Source organism: Notolabrus celidotus, chromosome 6 (assembly GCF_009762535.1).
Source record: "Notolabrus celidotus isolate fNotCel1 chromosome 6, fNotCel1.pri, whole genome shotgun sequence".
Classification (NCBI taxonomy): Eukaryota; Metazoa; Chordata; class Actinopteri; order Labriformes; family Labridae; genus Notolabrus; species Notolabrus celidotus.
The window spans coordinates 25,147,259-25,162,762 of record NC_048277.1 but is presented as its reverse complement, the minus strand read 5'-3'; the positions used below and the strand labels follow the sequence as shown (position 1 = coordinate 25,162,762).

The window sequence follows — 15,504 nt, the reverse complement described above, 5'->3', positions numbered from 1 at the left end:
CTAAATGTGATTAAAAAAAATTGACTTTTAAAAATTCCTCCTACATTGTAATGACGTGTGCACAACTTCACAAACGGCGCCCCATATTGCAAAGGTTTAATGTTAATCTCCAAAATCACTACGGTTGTGCACTATGGTTGTGGAGTATGTCACCTATGAGGCCAAACTCAGGGCAACAGTTTGCACTTACGGCCTTAGAACGTCGCGCACTATTGACGTCATGCCGGGGGTCCTCCATGAACGGATGTCTCCACGTGAGAGTATCAACAGCATGATGGCTGGCATGTAAATTCATCCCTCAGCTTGGTGGTGATTTTCTGGAGATTCAACAACAAACAGTGTGTGTTTCAGAAGGTAATGGTGTATCTTGTGTTTGGAAAGACTCTGTGTTTAGACCTCGCTCTGTGGTACATTTTTAAATCACGTGCTGCCGTAAACTTAGTTGTTTTGGTAGTAGCTTAGCTTCAGTCCATGCTCCGTCCTAACTTAGTCGACAGCACTTTGTGGGTGTAACTTATATATGTATGTCACTCTGAATCAATGATTTTTTTTCATGTGTGTGTTGAAATGTACTTTTGTACTCATGTGGCTTTTCTGTGTAGCAGAAAGACGATGGCAACAGTACGCAAGAAGGTGGACAACCGTATTCGGGTCCAGATAGAGAATGGGGTCGCTCTGCAGCACCGGACCTTGTTTGTGGTGGTCGGAGATCGTGGGAGAGATCAGGTAATATGTCACCCCCTGTTCACTCAGTCCAGTTTATCAGTCTCAGGAGCTTTGAGCTTGATTAACATTTTATTTTGTCCATGTAACTGTCTGACATTCAGGTTCATTGTCACATCTTATCAACCAATGAATCTGTCTCCTATCCAGGTTGTCATTCTGCATCATATGCTGTCTAAAGCTGCAGTCAGAGCACGACCTTCTGTACTCTGGTGTTACAAGAAAGATTTAGGATTCAGCAGGTGAGTCCGAACTCTTCTCAGGGGTTTAGTTTTTGGAGTTATTGTCTTAAATGGGGGGAAGAAATAATTCATCAAAATGTCTGTAACAGCAACCGAAAGAAGCGCATGAGACAGCTGCAGAAGAAGATCAAAACTGGCACCCTGAATCTGAACCAAGACGACCCATTTGAGCTCTTCATCGCTGCAACCAACATCCGCTACTGCTACTACAACGAGACACACAAGATCCTGGGAAACACATTCGGCATGTGCGTCTTGCAGGTAAGTTGTTCCTTTGTTTCACCAAGAATTGGTGACCAAGGGGTCAGATAGATTAATTTGGAGTTGATGGAACCGATCTATTTGAGTCTTTAAAGCCTTTCATTGTTTTCCCCCACAGGACTTTGAAGCTCTCACTCCTAATCTCTTAGCAAGAACAGTTGAGACTGTAGAAGGAGGAGGTATCGTGGTGTTACTGCTGAGGACGATGAACTCTCTGAAGCAGTTGTACACAATGACCATGGTAAGCTTATAACGGTCTGTTTCAAACTCTATAACCTGTTCAGTGGATTTTGGATCATTGTGGCTTCTCTCCCTGCAGGACGTTCACTCTCGATACAGGACTGAGGCTCATCAAGATGTTGTGGGAAGATTTAATGAGAGGTTAGTCTCCCTCCGATGTCCTAGTTTTACTCTGTGGAATTACATCTTAATACCATGATTAATATTTCCTTGTAATTTTTTAAATCTCTTTATTGGGGTTTTTTCTTTTCCACATACACAAATTGCAAAAGTCTGAGACATTATAATCCATGCCTCAAACTAACATACAAAAAAAAGTATAAATGAAAACCAAAATATAGAAAACACAAGCAAAATAAAATAAAATACCCAAACAATGACATATAAATTAGATTTAAATAGTAATAATACTACAACAATACAACAATACAACTTGGAGGATGTCAAGTGCCCTAGATTTTGCTAAGTTATTTTTTCATGGGGTTGTTTTTGTTATAGTGGTCTATAAACGGCTGCCATATTGAGTAAAACATATTTATTTTTCCTCACAGGGTGAATTTTATTTTCTCTAACTGCAAATGCTTCATTACATCATTCATTAGAGCTAGATAAATTGGAGGGTTTTTTTTATTTCCAGTTTAGCAGAATTATTCTTCTTGCTAACAGCGTCACAAAGCATATCACATTCTTCTGGTTGTTTGATTAAGAGAGCTCCATAGCATCTGTCCCAACCCCAAACATTGCAAGAACTGGGTCTGGTTTGATATGTCTCTTGGAAAATCTCTGATAAACTCTGGAATATTTTGATGCAGGAGGTGGCGATGCTTGGACAAGTCCATATATTTCCTTGTTTTTTTTTTGCCAGATTCATTCTGTCTCTTGCATCCTGCAAAAACTGTGTTGTCATTGACGATCAGCTCAACATCCTGCCAATCTCCAGCCACATGGCAAATATTAAGCCTGTTCCTCCAAAGACTCAGGTAACTTTTTATTTTACTCTGTTCGCTTTTTACTACTGTATGTCTGTAGCATTCACTATCTATGTGCTCAAGAGAAAGTCACTACAGTAGAAGCAACTATCAATGCTAATTTTTACAAAACATAGACCTAAAGATACCATGTTTGAACTGCTGTGCTTTGGGATCATTTCTCTTTAGAGACATGAAAAATGTTTGCTGTCATCACACAAACCCTTAAATTAGTTTTTACCGCCTGAGGTCTTCTGTATTTCTGTGTCTTTTTTATTTCATAACCTCAAGTTGTGGTTTGGTTATTTTGGTTTTCTGCCTGCTTGTTGGCAATTCTGCCTGATTTCTGACCAGTCTGTTCCCTACAGGAGGACGGATTGTCTCCCAGAGAACAGGAGCTAAAAGATCTGAAAGAGTCCCTTCAGGACACCCAACCTGTGGGTGTGTTAGTGGACTCCTGTAGGACCATGGACCAGGTCAGGACCTATCCTCAAACGAGACACTTCATCAACATTCTCATTATCACTTTTTTTTTTTTTAGAATATTTTTATTGACAATAAAGCATCACAGCTTCATCTTAATCACATATTACATAGATTTTACATTTCCCCCTCACACACAAAATAAACACATCCATCATTTAACAACCTCCCACCCCATCAACACATTCCTTCAGACTTGTAAACAAAGCACAGCACAGTCTTAAATCACTGACTAGATGACTTATCAACATGGCAAATCAAACGCACGGTAAACATATACACAGTGAGTAAATCGATACAGGCAACAGAGCCTCTCCTTATCTTTTAACTATCACTCCTTGGTCTAGGAAGCACCCTCCAGAATACATTACATAATCTTGGCCCCGCATAATCAAGAGGGTCCATATATGATGAAATATTCAAATTTTTTATTATTTTTTCTCATTATCACTTTTAATGAATGCACCAATCAAGTCTATTAAACACAATCACATTTGGTCAAAAGATCGTGTCAGTGTTTCTGACATGCTGTGTATTGTCTTCCAGGCTAAAGGAGTGCTGAAGTTCATTGAGGCGATCTCAGAAAAGACTCTGAGGAGCACTGTGGCTCTGACTGCTGCCCGTGGAAGGGGAAAGTCTGCAGCTCTGGGACTGGCTGTGGCTGGAGCTGTGGCTTTTGGGTACAGTTTTATAACACCACATAATTATGACTGTCTCATTCATTGGATCTTGTCACATTTTTAACAACGGTTTCCTGACATTCTGCACAGTTACTCCAACATCTTCGTCACCTCTCCGAGCCCTGACAACCTGCACACCATGTTTGAGTTCATATTCAAAGGCTTCGATTCTCTGCAGTATCAGGTATGCTGCATGAGAGTGAATTGGGAACATCCTAACCATGCTTTGTTCAGAAACAAACCCCCTCATCTTCTCCTCTTTGTGAATTTGTAGGAGCATCTTGACTATGAAATCATCCAGTCTTTGAATCCAGAGTTCAACAAAGCCGTGGTGCGGGTGAACATCTTCAAAGAGCACCGGCAGACCATCCAGGTAAACAAGACAGGACCACCCATCAGCACATGTTGATGACAGCTTTAAGTGGTCCTTTCTGACCCTCCTGTCATGTGACCCACAGTACATCCACCCGGCTGATGCAGTGAAGCTGGGTCAGGCTGAGCTGCTGGTCATTGATGAGGCTGCAGCCATCCCTCTGCCTCTGGTGAAGAACCTGCTGGGACCATATTTGGTCTTCATGGCCTCCACCATCAACGGGTCAGTTTGTGCATGAAGATTGTTAACATCACAAAATACTACTTCTCTTCCCTCTTGAGTATTATCAAGTACTGACACTGTTCTGTTTCCTCTCACCTCTGCAGGTATGAAGGCACTGGGCGCTCCCTCTCTCTCAAGCTCATCCAGCAGTTGAGGCAGCAGAGTGCGGACAGCCAGCAGAGCATGTCGGCAGAGAACAGGTCCTCAAACACAACACGGCTAGCAGCAGGTAAACATCCCTGAGTTTTACTCTGTACTGTAAGTCTTCATTCTGCTCACATCATCAAGACTGACTGCTGTCTCCCTGTTTCCCCACACTTAGCTCGCTCTCTCCACGAGGTCACTCTCCACGAGTCCATCCGATACGCTCCAGGAGACGCTGTCGAAAAATGGCTGAATGATCTTCTCTGTCTCGACTGTCTGAACATCCCCAGGCTGATTTCTGGCTGCCCACTCCCACAGACGTGTGACCTGTATCCTTTACAAGAGAAACACTTTGATTTTAAACCAGTGGCACAAGTATTTCACATAGTAAAACTTGTAATTCTTAGTACTTGTAGTTCTTAGTAGTACTCATTTTCACCTTAACCTCTGCTGCCCAGATATTATGTGAACAGAGACACGCTGTTCTGCTATCACAAAGCATCTGAAGCTTTCCTGCAGAGGCTGATGGCCCTTTACGTGGCGTCGCATTACAAGGTGAATTAATTTGTTTGTTTTTACACAACCTGTGTAAGAAGGAGCGTAATGTCCCACAGGCTGTTGTTTGTAATCTTTGTGGTTATTTGCTGACTCTTTGTGTCTCATGGGATCCAGAATTCACCAAACGACCTGCAGATGTTGTCAGACGCCCCGGCCCATCACCTCTTCTGCTTGCTCCCTCCTGTGCCTCCCACACAGAACTCTCTGCCTGAGGTGCTTGCTGTGGTGCAGGTAAAATCATATTGATCCTCTGTTTTTATTTTACAGTTCACAGCATGCACTGAAAGCTAATAGGGAGAAACTTTATTGCAAATCTGTCATAAAATAAATCTCAGAGAATACAGATTCTTTAAAAACAAAAGGTTATTTTTAACTTCTATTGAAAGCGCAGTTTCTTTATTTTTCCATCCAACATGTCATTATTGCCGATAGGAATCCTTTATCCTTTGTTGTGCTCAACGTAGTAAAAGGGAGCTTATTGAGTTGAAAGTAATACTTGTGTTTTAAATTTTGCACATCCGTTCCTCCGTGGTGCCTCAGGTGTGTCTGGAGGGAGAAATCTCTCGTCAGTCCATCCTCAACAGCCTCTCCAGAGGAAAGAAGGCCTCTGGGGACCTCATCCCCTGGACCGTTTCAGAACAGGTACACACCAGCATCAAAACTCTACCTTTTTAAAATCTCAGTATCTCACATTCTCACAGAGCAAGCATGAACCCTCTGCTTTTGTTTTCAGTTCCAAGACCCGGAGTTTGGAAGCCTCTCTGGAGGCAGAGTGGTGCGGATCGCTGTCAACCCAGACTACCAGGGGGTAAGAACTTCCATAGGACTTACCTTTTATTTTTTCTTATTTATCTGAAAGCTCTTTATGCAACTGTTTTATAACCTCTCCACCAGATGGGCTACGGCTCCAGAGCTCTGCAGCTGCTGCAGATGTACTATGAGGGCAAGTTTCCCACCATGGATGAGAGCGCACGCTCGAACAACAGTGAGATCACACCGGTCAGCAATGAGGTAATACCATGAAATACAATCAGTTGTTCTTTAAAGACATCGGTTCATCAAATACAATCACATTAGATAGAGTGAACACACAATGTTCTCACAGTAGCCCTGTTGTTGTGTCTTGTCATCCAGGCTGTTAGTCTACTGGAGGAGATGGTCACTCCTCGTAAAGAGCTCCCTCCTCTGCTGCTGAAGCTGAGTGAGAGGAGAGCAGAGAGGCTCGACTATCTGGGAGTTTCTTACGGTTTGACTGCAAAGCTGCTCAAGTAAGTCCCCACTAATCATGGACAAAAGAATGTTGTTGTGATATTCTCTAAGTTCCAGAAATATCATAAACTATTTTTTTTGCATCTTGACAGGTTCTGGAAGAAAGCAGGTTATACTCCAGTGTACCTGAGACAAACTCCTGTAAGTGTCATAAATGAGTCTGTCTTTATTTTGTTTGAATAGGCTGTGCTGCTGTCTCATTGATGTGTGTGTGGTTGTTTCTAGAATGACCTGACAGGAGAGCACTCATGTGTGATGCTGAAGGAGTTGAATACAGATGAAACACCGGAGCAGAGCCGGTGGCTGTCTGCTTTCTGGAAAGGTGAACTTCGACAAATTTGCAAAAGATTAAAAAAAGCATCCAGAGATCTATTTTTTTTTGTAAACTTGAGGAGTCTGAATATTTTTTATTTTTTATTTTTGTCCTCAGATTTCCGTCGGCGCTTCCTGTCTCTCCTCTCCTACCAGTTCAGCAACTTCCATCCGAGCATGTCACTCAGCATCCTGCAGAATAAGAAGTCCAAGGAGGAAACCAGCAGTAAGTACCAGTTCTCTAATAACTCACCCCTCCTGATGTCCCTCTCCGTCTACCAGCACAATGTGTGTCAGCTAAACTTTGAAAGCCAGCATTTACTAGATGTTAAAAACTGGTTGAAAAGTGAGTTTTTCCACGTTTATAAAAAGATATAGATTAAATATATATGTTTACACCAGATTTCAGCTCATAATCTGCTTTTGTCACAAGATTCACACATAACTGACAGTGTCTTTCAAGTCACATCATATGTTTTGCAGCTAAAATGAATGTATTACAGAGCATCACAGTCAGCAATGGAAAAATCAGTGAGGTTTTGATTTCACGACTTTCCCTGTGGAGGTCCCACACTCTCCTCTGTAAACTTCTGCCCTTGTGATCAGAATCACACAGTCCAAGCACCAGTGCATGTGCATTTTTCTTTTACTTCTTCTGTGGGGAATGTTGAAAACGGCTTTCTTTACGATGTTTCTGAACCTTCTCGTAAACATCACACAGCCTATAATGGGTGAAATCACGTCCTTGCATCGACAGGATTTAGATGCTTACTTTGAAGAAATACCTTTACAACAATCTACCCCATCCTCCTTTCATCTCTTTTTTAAAAATATTGTTTTTGGGCTCTGTACACCTTTATTTATAGAGGAGAGGACAGTGGATAGTGTAGGTAACTAGGAGAAAGTGGGGGAATGACATGCAGGAAAGGGGCCACAGACTGGAATCGAACCCGGGCCACCCGCTGTATGCGCGCAATTTAACCATTAGGCCACGTCGTCGCCCCTCCTTTCATCTCTAAAATGAACAATTTAACAAAGCTGTGTTTTCTGACACGTTGATGCCATAACTGTGTCTTAGCCAGTTGTAAGCTGCTCTAGGACACTCACTCTGTTTTGGACCAAATGTCATTATTGAAATCCAAGTTTGAGCTCACTCAGAGTCCTGATCTGACTCATCTTTTAAATCCCCAGCTCTCACTAGCTCTGAGCTAGCAGCCCACTTCAGCCCCTACGACCTGAAACGTCTGGAGCTGTACTCCAGGAGCATGGTTGACTATCACCTCATCATGGACCTAGTCCCAACTGTGGCACGCATGTTCTTCCTCAAACAGCTTGGTGACCTCTCTCTGTCAGTGGCACAGTGTGTAAGTATTTGGTCATATTTTTTTGTGTTAAGAACTGAGTTTTATTGTCTTGCATCATAACTGTCTCTTCTTTTCCAGGCGTTACTGCTGGGTGTCGGGTTGCAGCACAAATCTGTGGACCAGCTAGAAAAGGAAATTGAGCTCCCGAGCTCGCAGCTCATGGGTCTCTTCAACCGCTTGATCCGTAAATTTGTACAAGTAGGTCCCTTCTTCCAAGTTATTTCATATAAATAAGATGTCTTTAAGCCGGCTTTTAAAACACTGCATGATTATATACATTTCCAATTCATTCATTTAATTTATGTAAATCCTCAGAAAAGATTGAGAGAGAACCCTCATTTGTGATGGTGCAGAGGTACAGACCACAACAGAGCACAGACAAATAAATCGGGCAGTTACAAATAGGTGGGAAAACAAGCAAGAATAAAACCGGCAATTCATAAATTAAGTAATGTAAGAGCCAGAATGTGACGATAAACTACATAAAAGCAAACACTATACTATAAAAAAAACCAAGGGAAATTTAAGTATTGAAGCAAATACACTTGATATTAATAAGATTAGAAATTAAAACACTAAAATTTTCTCAGTGGTAGTAGTGTAGTCCAGTGGTTCTCAATGTGGGGTCCTCGGACCCCTAGGGGTCCGCGAAACATAGTGTGGGGGTCCTTGAAATAATTATAAAAAAAATCTGATAAATTATAAAATTGTGCTGTGTCATTAAAAACAGCATATATACAGATAAGAACCATTTGCGCCAATGAAACCAGCATATTGTGCCCATTACTCCCACCCTAGTTAGCTTTGGGCCAATAGAAACTGATATGACTGTGACACTCACATCAATCTGTCACGTATCACTCATTCACACTTCACTCCGGTCACAACTGTTCCTGCCACTACTTAGCATTGTTTACTACATTGCGAGCATGGAGCCATTTATAAATCAGTTCACATCGTCAAGTGATGCTAAGCCCAATCTAGCTGAATTAAGAGGCGAATGAAGCCAGCCAAGCTAAAGCGACATCTGATCACCAGGAATATAAGGACAAAACTAAATACTTTTTCCAGCGAAAGAGCGAGGAATACATCCGCCAGAAAACACAGATGGTGAAGTGTTTTCTGTTTATCACTATGGAACATGTCCGAAGTATTAAAATTGATAAGTTTTATAATTCAAATAGTTCCAAGGGCATCTAAGAGTGCAAATGGTAGTAAGCATGTGCTTAATCTATATTAAAATTATGAGGGGTCCTTGGAAAATGTTCTCACCTGTAAGGGGTCCCTGGCCCCAAAAGGTTTGAGAACTCCTGGTGTAGTCAACTTCACATTTCTCTGTAGCAAATTCAAAGTATTTGGATCACAGAAACTATTAGCAGATTTTCAGTTATAAATAAGACCTGAATGTATATCTGAAATGTATCTCACATAATTGCTCAATAGAAAGATGAAGACTTGAGAAGTGTTGTGTTAATAAATAATGCTCTGGCCTTTATTCACTCAGGTCTTTACCAGCATCCAGGAAAAAGCTATTGAGGCAGAGATGGCTGACACCAAAGACGTGTCCATGGAGCCAACGTTCAAAAGCCTTACTGATGATCTGGTACGTGGTCAGCAATTTTTAATTCACTAAGATTCGTTTTTGCAAACATTTGCTGACTTCAGCTTCTTTTGAAAATAATCTTTTATTTCCCTTTTTTAGTATTTCACGATATGCAAAATATTTTTTGATTATATGCTGTTTGACATTTTTGAACTCCTATGTTTTCATAACAGAGGCCTTGAGAAACTGTTGGGATCTTAATCATTTGACATTTCGTAGACCTCGCTCTCTGTTGAGATAACAATTTGAGGATAACTTCTTTAAAATGTTTCTTCACTCACAGAATGAAGCTGCTAAGGAGTTTGAAGAGAAACACAAGCAGGATGTAGAGAAAGTGAAGGAAATGGACCTTGAGGAGTGAGTATGAGCTTTGTGTAGAATTTTTGAGCATCTGTCACTGCGTTTTGTTACTGTAGTAATAATAACTTCTTTTGTGTTCACAGATACAAGATCCGTGGGGCTGACGAGGAATGGGACCAGGTGTTGAAGACAGCCGGGGGCACGGCTATTGTCAGCATCAAGAGGTGCACTGACCTTCACGATCTCTCACTGTAGTGTGTGTGTTTTTTTGTTGATTTGTTTTTAACAGTGTTTTACTCCTGATAGTGACAAGAAGAGGAAGCTGGACGGAGGAAACTTCAATCCCAGCAACGGGACTCCCCAACACGGGAAGCTCAAAAAGAAGGAAATGCAGCATGGGAAATTCAAGAAGAACAAAGATAAACACGGCAAATTTGGAAAGAAGGTGTGACAGTAAGAGTGCTGTGTGGACAGGACAGTATGTGTGTGTGTGGGGGGGGACAAAGCAGCAGCAACAGGAAAACTTTGGATTTCTTTGATGGACTTTGAGATCCTGAAGAGCACCCAACAGACTGTATTTCTCACAGGATGTTTTTTTTTTTTTAGATTGTTCCCTAAACCACTCATGTTTTTTGTGAGTTTCACGCTTTGATTTGTGTTCGTGTGCAGTGTTCCAGACATTGTATGTCAGCAGAAAACACACACACACTCATTGTAGTAAAAAGGTATTTTTTACTTGAGTGTTACACACATTTTAAGACCTCACATTTAAGTCGATACAGTGTCCACACAGATGTGTAAAAATACAATGAAAAGGTTTTTGTTAACTATAGTTTGAGGTATATGATTGGCTTAAATCCCTGCAGGGCGCTCACTGGAACACCTGAGGTTTCATATCAATCCATTTCTGTTTGAGCTGCTGTTTCACGTTGTCTGGGGCGAATATACAGTCGATCGCCTGCTGGGAGAGCTTCCAAATCTCCTCATGACTCAGACCAAAAGTGGAAGCTGCCAGCTGATATTCCTGAGACAAGTCTGTGCAGAAGACTCCTTTATCGTCCGTCTGTAATGTGTCAATAAAATAAAGTCATTAATGGGGAACTGGAGTCTTATCACCACAAAGTGTCACCTCAGACTTTACAAAGACCTTACAATTTAAGATGACCTCAGACTATGTAGAAAAAGCTATAGTATTAAACCCTCTGGTGCATGAGCTTGTTTCCCTCCAAACCAAATCATATGAAACCAAAATACTGGGTCACCAGAGAACCCTTTTCCCAAAACCAACACATAATAGTAGTAAGGACCGGATGTTTAACTTCATTACTTTCATGTCCTGTCTGATTAGTGCAAGTATGGAAAACTCAAGTAAATTCTAACTTTTATGTGAAATATTTTCTAAGTTAAATCAAGAGTTAAGCACCGATGTCGGCTTTTTTTAAGTTTGATATTGTTGGACGAAAATGTTTCAAGTAAAATGGCTTTCTTTCTTTAAAGCAGGATTTTGGCAATACTACTGAAAATATAGTCTTTACATCCTTCAAGTCCTATACAGCTCCAGAGAGAAACTTTAAGGAGGAATTAAATGTTAAAAAAAGGAAACTTACACAAATCACACTGGGATGTCCCAGCTGGTACCAGTATTTGAAATGATGTTTGGAGTAACACGGCACAGTCTGTCCCTTAACATTAGATGTCAGGCACAGCTCTGAGGGTAAAAAAAAAACAAAAACCGTTGAGAAATCAAAAACAAAATCCCTCTTTTGTGGTGCGACACAGAAAACGTATCATTTCATTTCAGTCTTACCCAGAGGTATTTTGTTCTTTAGCACTTTCTCAACAAGACTTTGAGATCCTCCCACCTCTGGATGCAAAAAGGTGCCGTGACCGATCCTGTCTGGAGGCAGATTCAACAGCAGGTCTGTCTCCTCGAGCTGTGATGGTACCTGCAGCACATGTTGTGATATCACCAATATGATGTACGAAGAAGATGATGATGATGGTGTACAGAGGATGTTAAACGAGTTCATACTTCTGAGAGGTGCAGAGACAACTTCAGGCCACAATTCTTTGCCTTCTGCAGAGCAGGTAGGAGGTCTTTGCCATGCCCAACCTGAAAACAAAACTACATTTATAAATAATCCTTTTGTGACAAAATACACAACAAAGTTTCTACATTTTGGGAGTCTTGAACTTGGAGGCTTGGAGAATTCAAACTGACAATGACAGCTTTTCAAATATCTTTAGGGACTTATAAGAAAAGTATTTAAGCTACATCATATTTGGATAAATCACAGCTATCATCACCAGAAAGAAAAAGCAAATTGTACCACAGCAACTTGAAGACAGTCACACTTTCAGCAGACAAAATGAGATATTATTCCTCTGATTAGTTTGTATTTGAGTGTGAAAAGTAAAGTCATTCATTCTGAGTATACTATGAACTCCCGTAAGTACTTCAGTGTAACAGTTTGTCCAACTATATCCTATTTAGTGGCTATTTGGAGTGAAAGTTTTCATTTTCCCCAAATTACCAGACTGACCGTTGGATCTCCACTGAGGTCAAGTCCCACCACCATCCCATCAGAGGACAGCATGTACTCCTCCGCCAGCTTCACTGTCTCCATCGCAACTTCGGTCCCATTTCTGCGGTCAATCGCTACCAGGAACCTTTAGGACAAATTAACACATTAAAAAAAAAACAATCTACCACAGCCAGCACTCTTAGTGGATCTTTGTTGGGATGTGATTCTGTTGGTGCCCTCAGCTTGTAAACTGAAATACTGCTGGCATTACCTACCTCACATCTATGTCCACTCCATCGTTTTTACATTGTTGCATGGCTTTTATGATAGTCTCAATGTATTTCCTTTTTGTCAATCCTAGAAAAAGACAACATTTTTCCAGTTTAACACTGAGGTAATATCCTTCTTATGGTAAAGTTGCAATCAGGCATGTAAGCACCAGGTGTGACATCTTTACCTGTGTTTTTCTCCTCCCTTGGTGTACTTCGAAGTTCTAAATATTTGACACCGTCAGCTGCAAACTCCCTGATAACATCTGTAGCTACCTGGGAAAGTAATAAAAGAAACACCTGTTGTTATATTCTGGGATTGAATAAGTAAGTAGTAAGTAAACTTTATTTAGTATAGCACCTTTCACAGACATAGTCACAAAGTGCTTTACAGAGACTCAATGTCGACAAGACAATACAATGAGGAATAAATACGATAAATAAAGAAAGCAGACAAAAAGACATCAAATTATGACGGAGGGTCGAGATCCATAACAAACAAATGTGTCTTAAGCTGCTTTTTCAAAGTCTCAATCGAGTCAGCACAGCAAACTTGGGGCGGAAGACTGTTCCAGAGAGATGGAGCCACATGCCCAAAGGCACGGTCACTCTTAGTTTTAAGCCTGACATGAGGCACAGCAAGCAGACCCTGATCTGAGAATCTGAGGGGTCTACTGGGGATGTAAGTGTGGAGCAGGTCGGAGATATAAGAAGGTGCTTGATGATGGATTGCTTTGTATGTTAATATGAGGATCTTAAACTGTATTCTGAATTTGATTGGTAGCCAGGGTAAGGAGAATAAGATGGGAGTGATGTGGGATGCTTTACTGGACCTGGTTAACAGTCTTGCAGCAGCGTTTTGAATTAATTGTAGTTGGTGAAGAGAGGATTTATTGAGGCTGGTGAAGAGAGAATTAAATAATAAATATTTAATACATAACAAACAGCTGATCCTCACCATCAGGATATCCTCCTCAGTGTCCACCAGTTTATGGATTACTTTGAAGACCTGAAAACACCTGCAGACATGAGTGCCATGTTGATTAGTAAAAAAAACAAGCCCCACTTCCATTCACTTCCCTTTGTCAGAATATGGAAAACATATCTGCAATTAAATAACCTGCGAGTAAACCAAGTACATACACGAATTAAACGGAGTACAATAATTCAGATTATACTTTAAAGTCAGTTAAACTCACTCATCCAGTGTCCTTAGCTGTCCTTTGCCAATAGCAGTCATGTCATGTTCAATGTTGAGGTGAGGCTTTCTGCTGATGAGTTTCTCGATAGTTTGGAAGCTGACGGAACCATTGAGGTGAGCGTGAAGCTCCTGTGGAGGACAAACGTAAAAAAAACTCCAACAAACATAATTTCCTCACATCGAAATACTTATGCTAACACGTGTAACTTTACTCACCACTTTTGGCAGCTCCCGGTAAAAGGCAGAAGCCTCATTGTCCATCACAAGGTGAAACCTAAAACGCAAGTCGCTGTCTGAATCTTTCCGTCAGGCACTTCACGAAACTGTTTTCAGGATACATTTCACTGTAACACCAACGAGTGCAACACCATTTAAGTCCTTCCCTTTCCCACACGAAGGTTCCGCTATTTTTGCTGTACTTACGTTACTACGGTGGCCCTGAGGGCACTTTTTTTTTTTCGAAAGATGAAACACTTTTCCAATTTGGAGACAAAATTACATTTTGGAAACCATTTTTACATTTTATAAAACAAAATTAAATTAGCAAAACACTTTGACCAAGGCAAAAACAAGTTTTCCTTAAAGAAAACAAATTTACAAAATCAAAAAACCCTTTTACATGTGGTGAGACAATTTTACAAATGACAGAACACTTTTACTTACACTTTTAAAACCAAACCCTAACTCTAAACCTAATCATAACCCTAACAATAATAACAACCCTAATCCTAATCATAACTCTAACCCTAACCCTAACCCTAATAATAACCCTAATCGTAACCCTAACCCTAATCATAACCCTAACCCTAATCATAGCCCTAACCCTAATCATAACCCTAACCTAAATCATAACCCTAACCCCAACAAAAACCCTAATAATAATCCTAAACCTAATCAGAAACCCTAATCATAGCCTAACCCTAACCCTAACCTTAACCCTTATCATAACCCTAACCCTAATCACAAACCCTTATCATAACCCTAACCCTAAACCTAACCCTAATCAAAACCCTAACCCTAAACAAAACCCTAACCCTAAACATAACCCTAACCCTGATCATAGCCCTAACCCTAATCACAAACCCTAATCACAAACCCTAATCCTAACCCTAACCCTAATCATAAACCTAACCCTAATCATAACCCTAACCCTAATCACAAGCCCTAATCATAACCCTAACCCTAATCATAACCCTAACCCTAATCATAAACCTAACCCTAATCATAACCCTAACCCTAATCACAAACCCTAATCATAACCCTTATCATAACCCTAACCCTAATCATAACCCTAACCCTAATCATAACCCTAATCCTAACAGTAACCCTTATCATAACCCCCAGGGCCCATGCTGAAAGTGGGCCCTGGGGCAGCCGCATCCTCTGCCCCTGTGGTTGCTCCGCTTGTGGGAGTAGCCATTGACTTTCTGAAGGAACTTGATCCATCAATGGCCACTATTTCACTTTCCTTCAGTCAAAACCATTCAATTCTGCCCATTCATCATCTCTGTTTAGCTTTAGCACTGTCCCACAGATTGTTTGATCAAAGGATAATAATAAAATTACAATGTAGATATCAAATAAGGAAATGCTGTAGTTGTAATGCTAAAACAAGCGTAGTTCCAACCTTAGTGGTTTTCTAAATACTCATATTTTGATTATATGATTTGATTTGATACTTGATTCTTCAATTGGACAAAATGTCAGGATATTTCCTTCTATGTAGCACATATTTGCCACATATGAAAAATATCAGAGACAACTGAT

General features: G+C 40.7%; 2 protein-coding genes across 4 annotated transcripts; one reads left to right on the top strand and one right to left on the bottom strand.

The window, feature by feature from the left end:
* The first annotated feature begins 210 nt into the window (after positions 1 to 210).
* On the top strand, positions 211 to 10,848 carry nat10 (N-acetyltransferase 10). Of its 3 annotated transcripts, none has more exons than XM_034685291.1 (29): positions 211 to 354; positions 603 to 726; positions 874 to 965; positions 1,055 to 1,226; positions 1,345 to 1,467; positions 1,546 to 1,607; positions 2,332 to 2,446; positions 2,803 to 2,910; positions 3,464 to 3,597; positions 3,688 to 3,781; positions 3,872 to 3,970; positions 4,056 to 4,192; positions 4,297 to 4,421; positions 4,515 to 4,665; positions 4,795 to 4,891; positions 5,009 to 5,125; positions 5,435 to 5,536; positions 5,628 to 5,702; positions 5,789 to 5,905; positions 6,029 to 6,162; positions 6,256 to 6,304; positions 6,389 to 6,485; positions 6,594 to 6,701; positions 7,667 to 7,839; positions 7,918 to 8,037; positions 9,344 to 9,442; positions 9,726 to 9,799; positions 9,886 to 9,966; positions 10,049 to 10,848. In XM_034685291.1, the coding sequence occupies exons 2-29, from the start codon at positions 613 to 615 to the stop codon at positions 10,191 to 10,193; spliced, it is 3,114 nt and encodes a 1,037-aa protein (XP_034541182.1). In that variant the 5' UTR covers positions 211 to 354; positions 603 to 612; the 3' UTR covers positions 10,194 to 10,848. The 3 variants fall into 3 exon arrangements, with proteins under 3 accessions (XP_034541182.1, XP_034541183.1, XP_034541184.1); XM_034685292.1 differs by having other exon boundaries at positions 216 to 354; positions 606 to 726; XM_034685293.1 differs by lacking the exon at positions 211 to 354 and adding an exon at positions 383 to 522.
* adal (adenosine deaminase-like) lies at positions 10,455 to 14,112 on the bottom strand. The gene is made up of 10 exons (XM_034685294.1): positions 13,954 to 14,112; positions 13,736 to 13,866; positions 13,495 to 13,555; positions 12,725 to 12,812; positions 12,543 to 12,624; positions 12,286 to 12,412; positions 11,775 to 11,855; positions 11,550 to 11,688; positions 11,350 to 11,450; positions 10,455 to 10,805 (listed from the first exon to the last, which is right to left on the bottom strand). Exons 1-10 carry the CDS (start codon positions 13,996 to 13,998, stop codon positions 10,614 to 10,616), a joined length of 1,047 nt encoding a protein of 348 aa, XP_034541185.1. The 5' UTR covers positions 13,999 to 14,112; the 3' UTR covers positions 10,455 to 10,613.
* Between the last annotated feature and the right edge of the window lie 1,392 nt (positions 14,113 to 15,504).

What these genes read in the sequence shown, in the direction of transcription:
- nat10 (XM_034685291.1), top strand. Translation starts at nt 613, where the DNA reads ATGGCAACAGTACGCAAGAAGGTGGACAACCGTATTCGGGTCCAGATA. An exon ending in AAAGATTTAGGATTCAGCAG is followed by an intron (nt 966 to 1,054) that starts GTGAGTCCGAAC and finishes TGTCTGTAACAG; the next exon opens with CAACCGAAAGAAGCGCATGA. An exon ending in GCTGGAGCTGTGGCTTTTGG is followed by an intron (nt 3,598 to 3,687) that starts GTACAGTTTTAT and finishes CATTCTGCACAG; the next exon opens with TTACTCCAACATCTTCGTCA.
- adal (XM_034685294.1), bottom strand. Translation starts at nt 13,998, where the DNA reads ATGGACAATGAGGCTTCTGCCTTTTACCGGGAGCTGCCAAAAGTG. An exon ending in CTGAGGAGGATATCCTGATG is followed by an intron (nt 12,813 to 13,494) that starts GTGAGGATCAGC and finishes TTACTTTCCCAG; the next exon opens with GTAGCTACAGATGTTATCAG. An exon ending in AAAGAACAAAATACCTCTGG is followed by an intron (nt 11,451 to 11,549) that starts GTAAGACTGAAA and finishes TTTTACCCTCAG; the next exon opens with AGCTGTGCCTGACATCTAAT.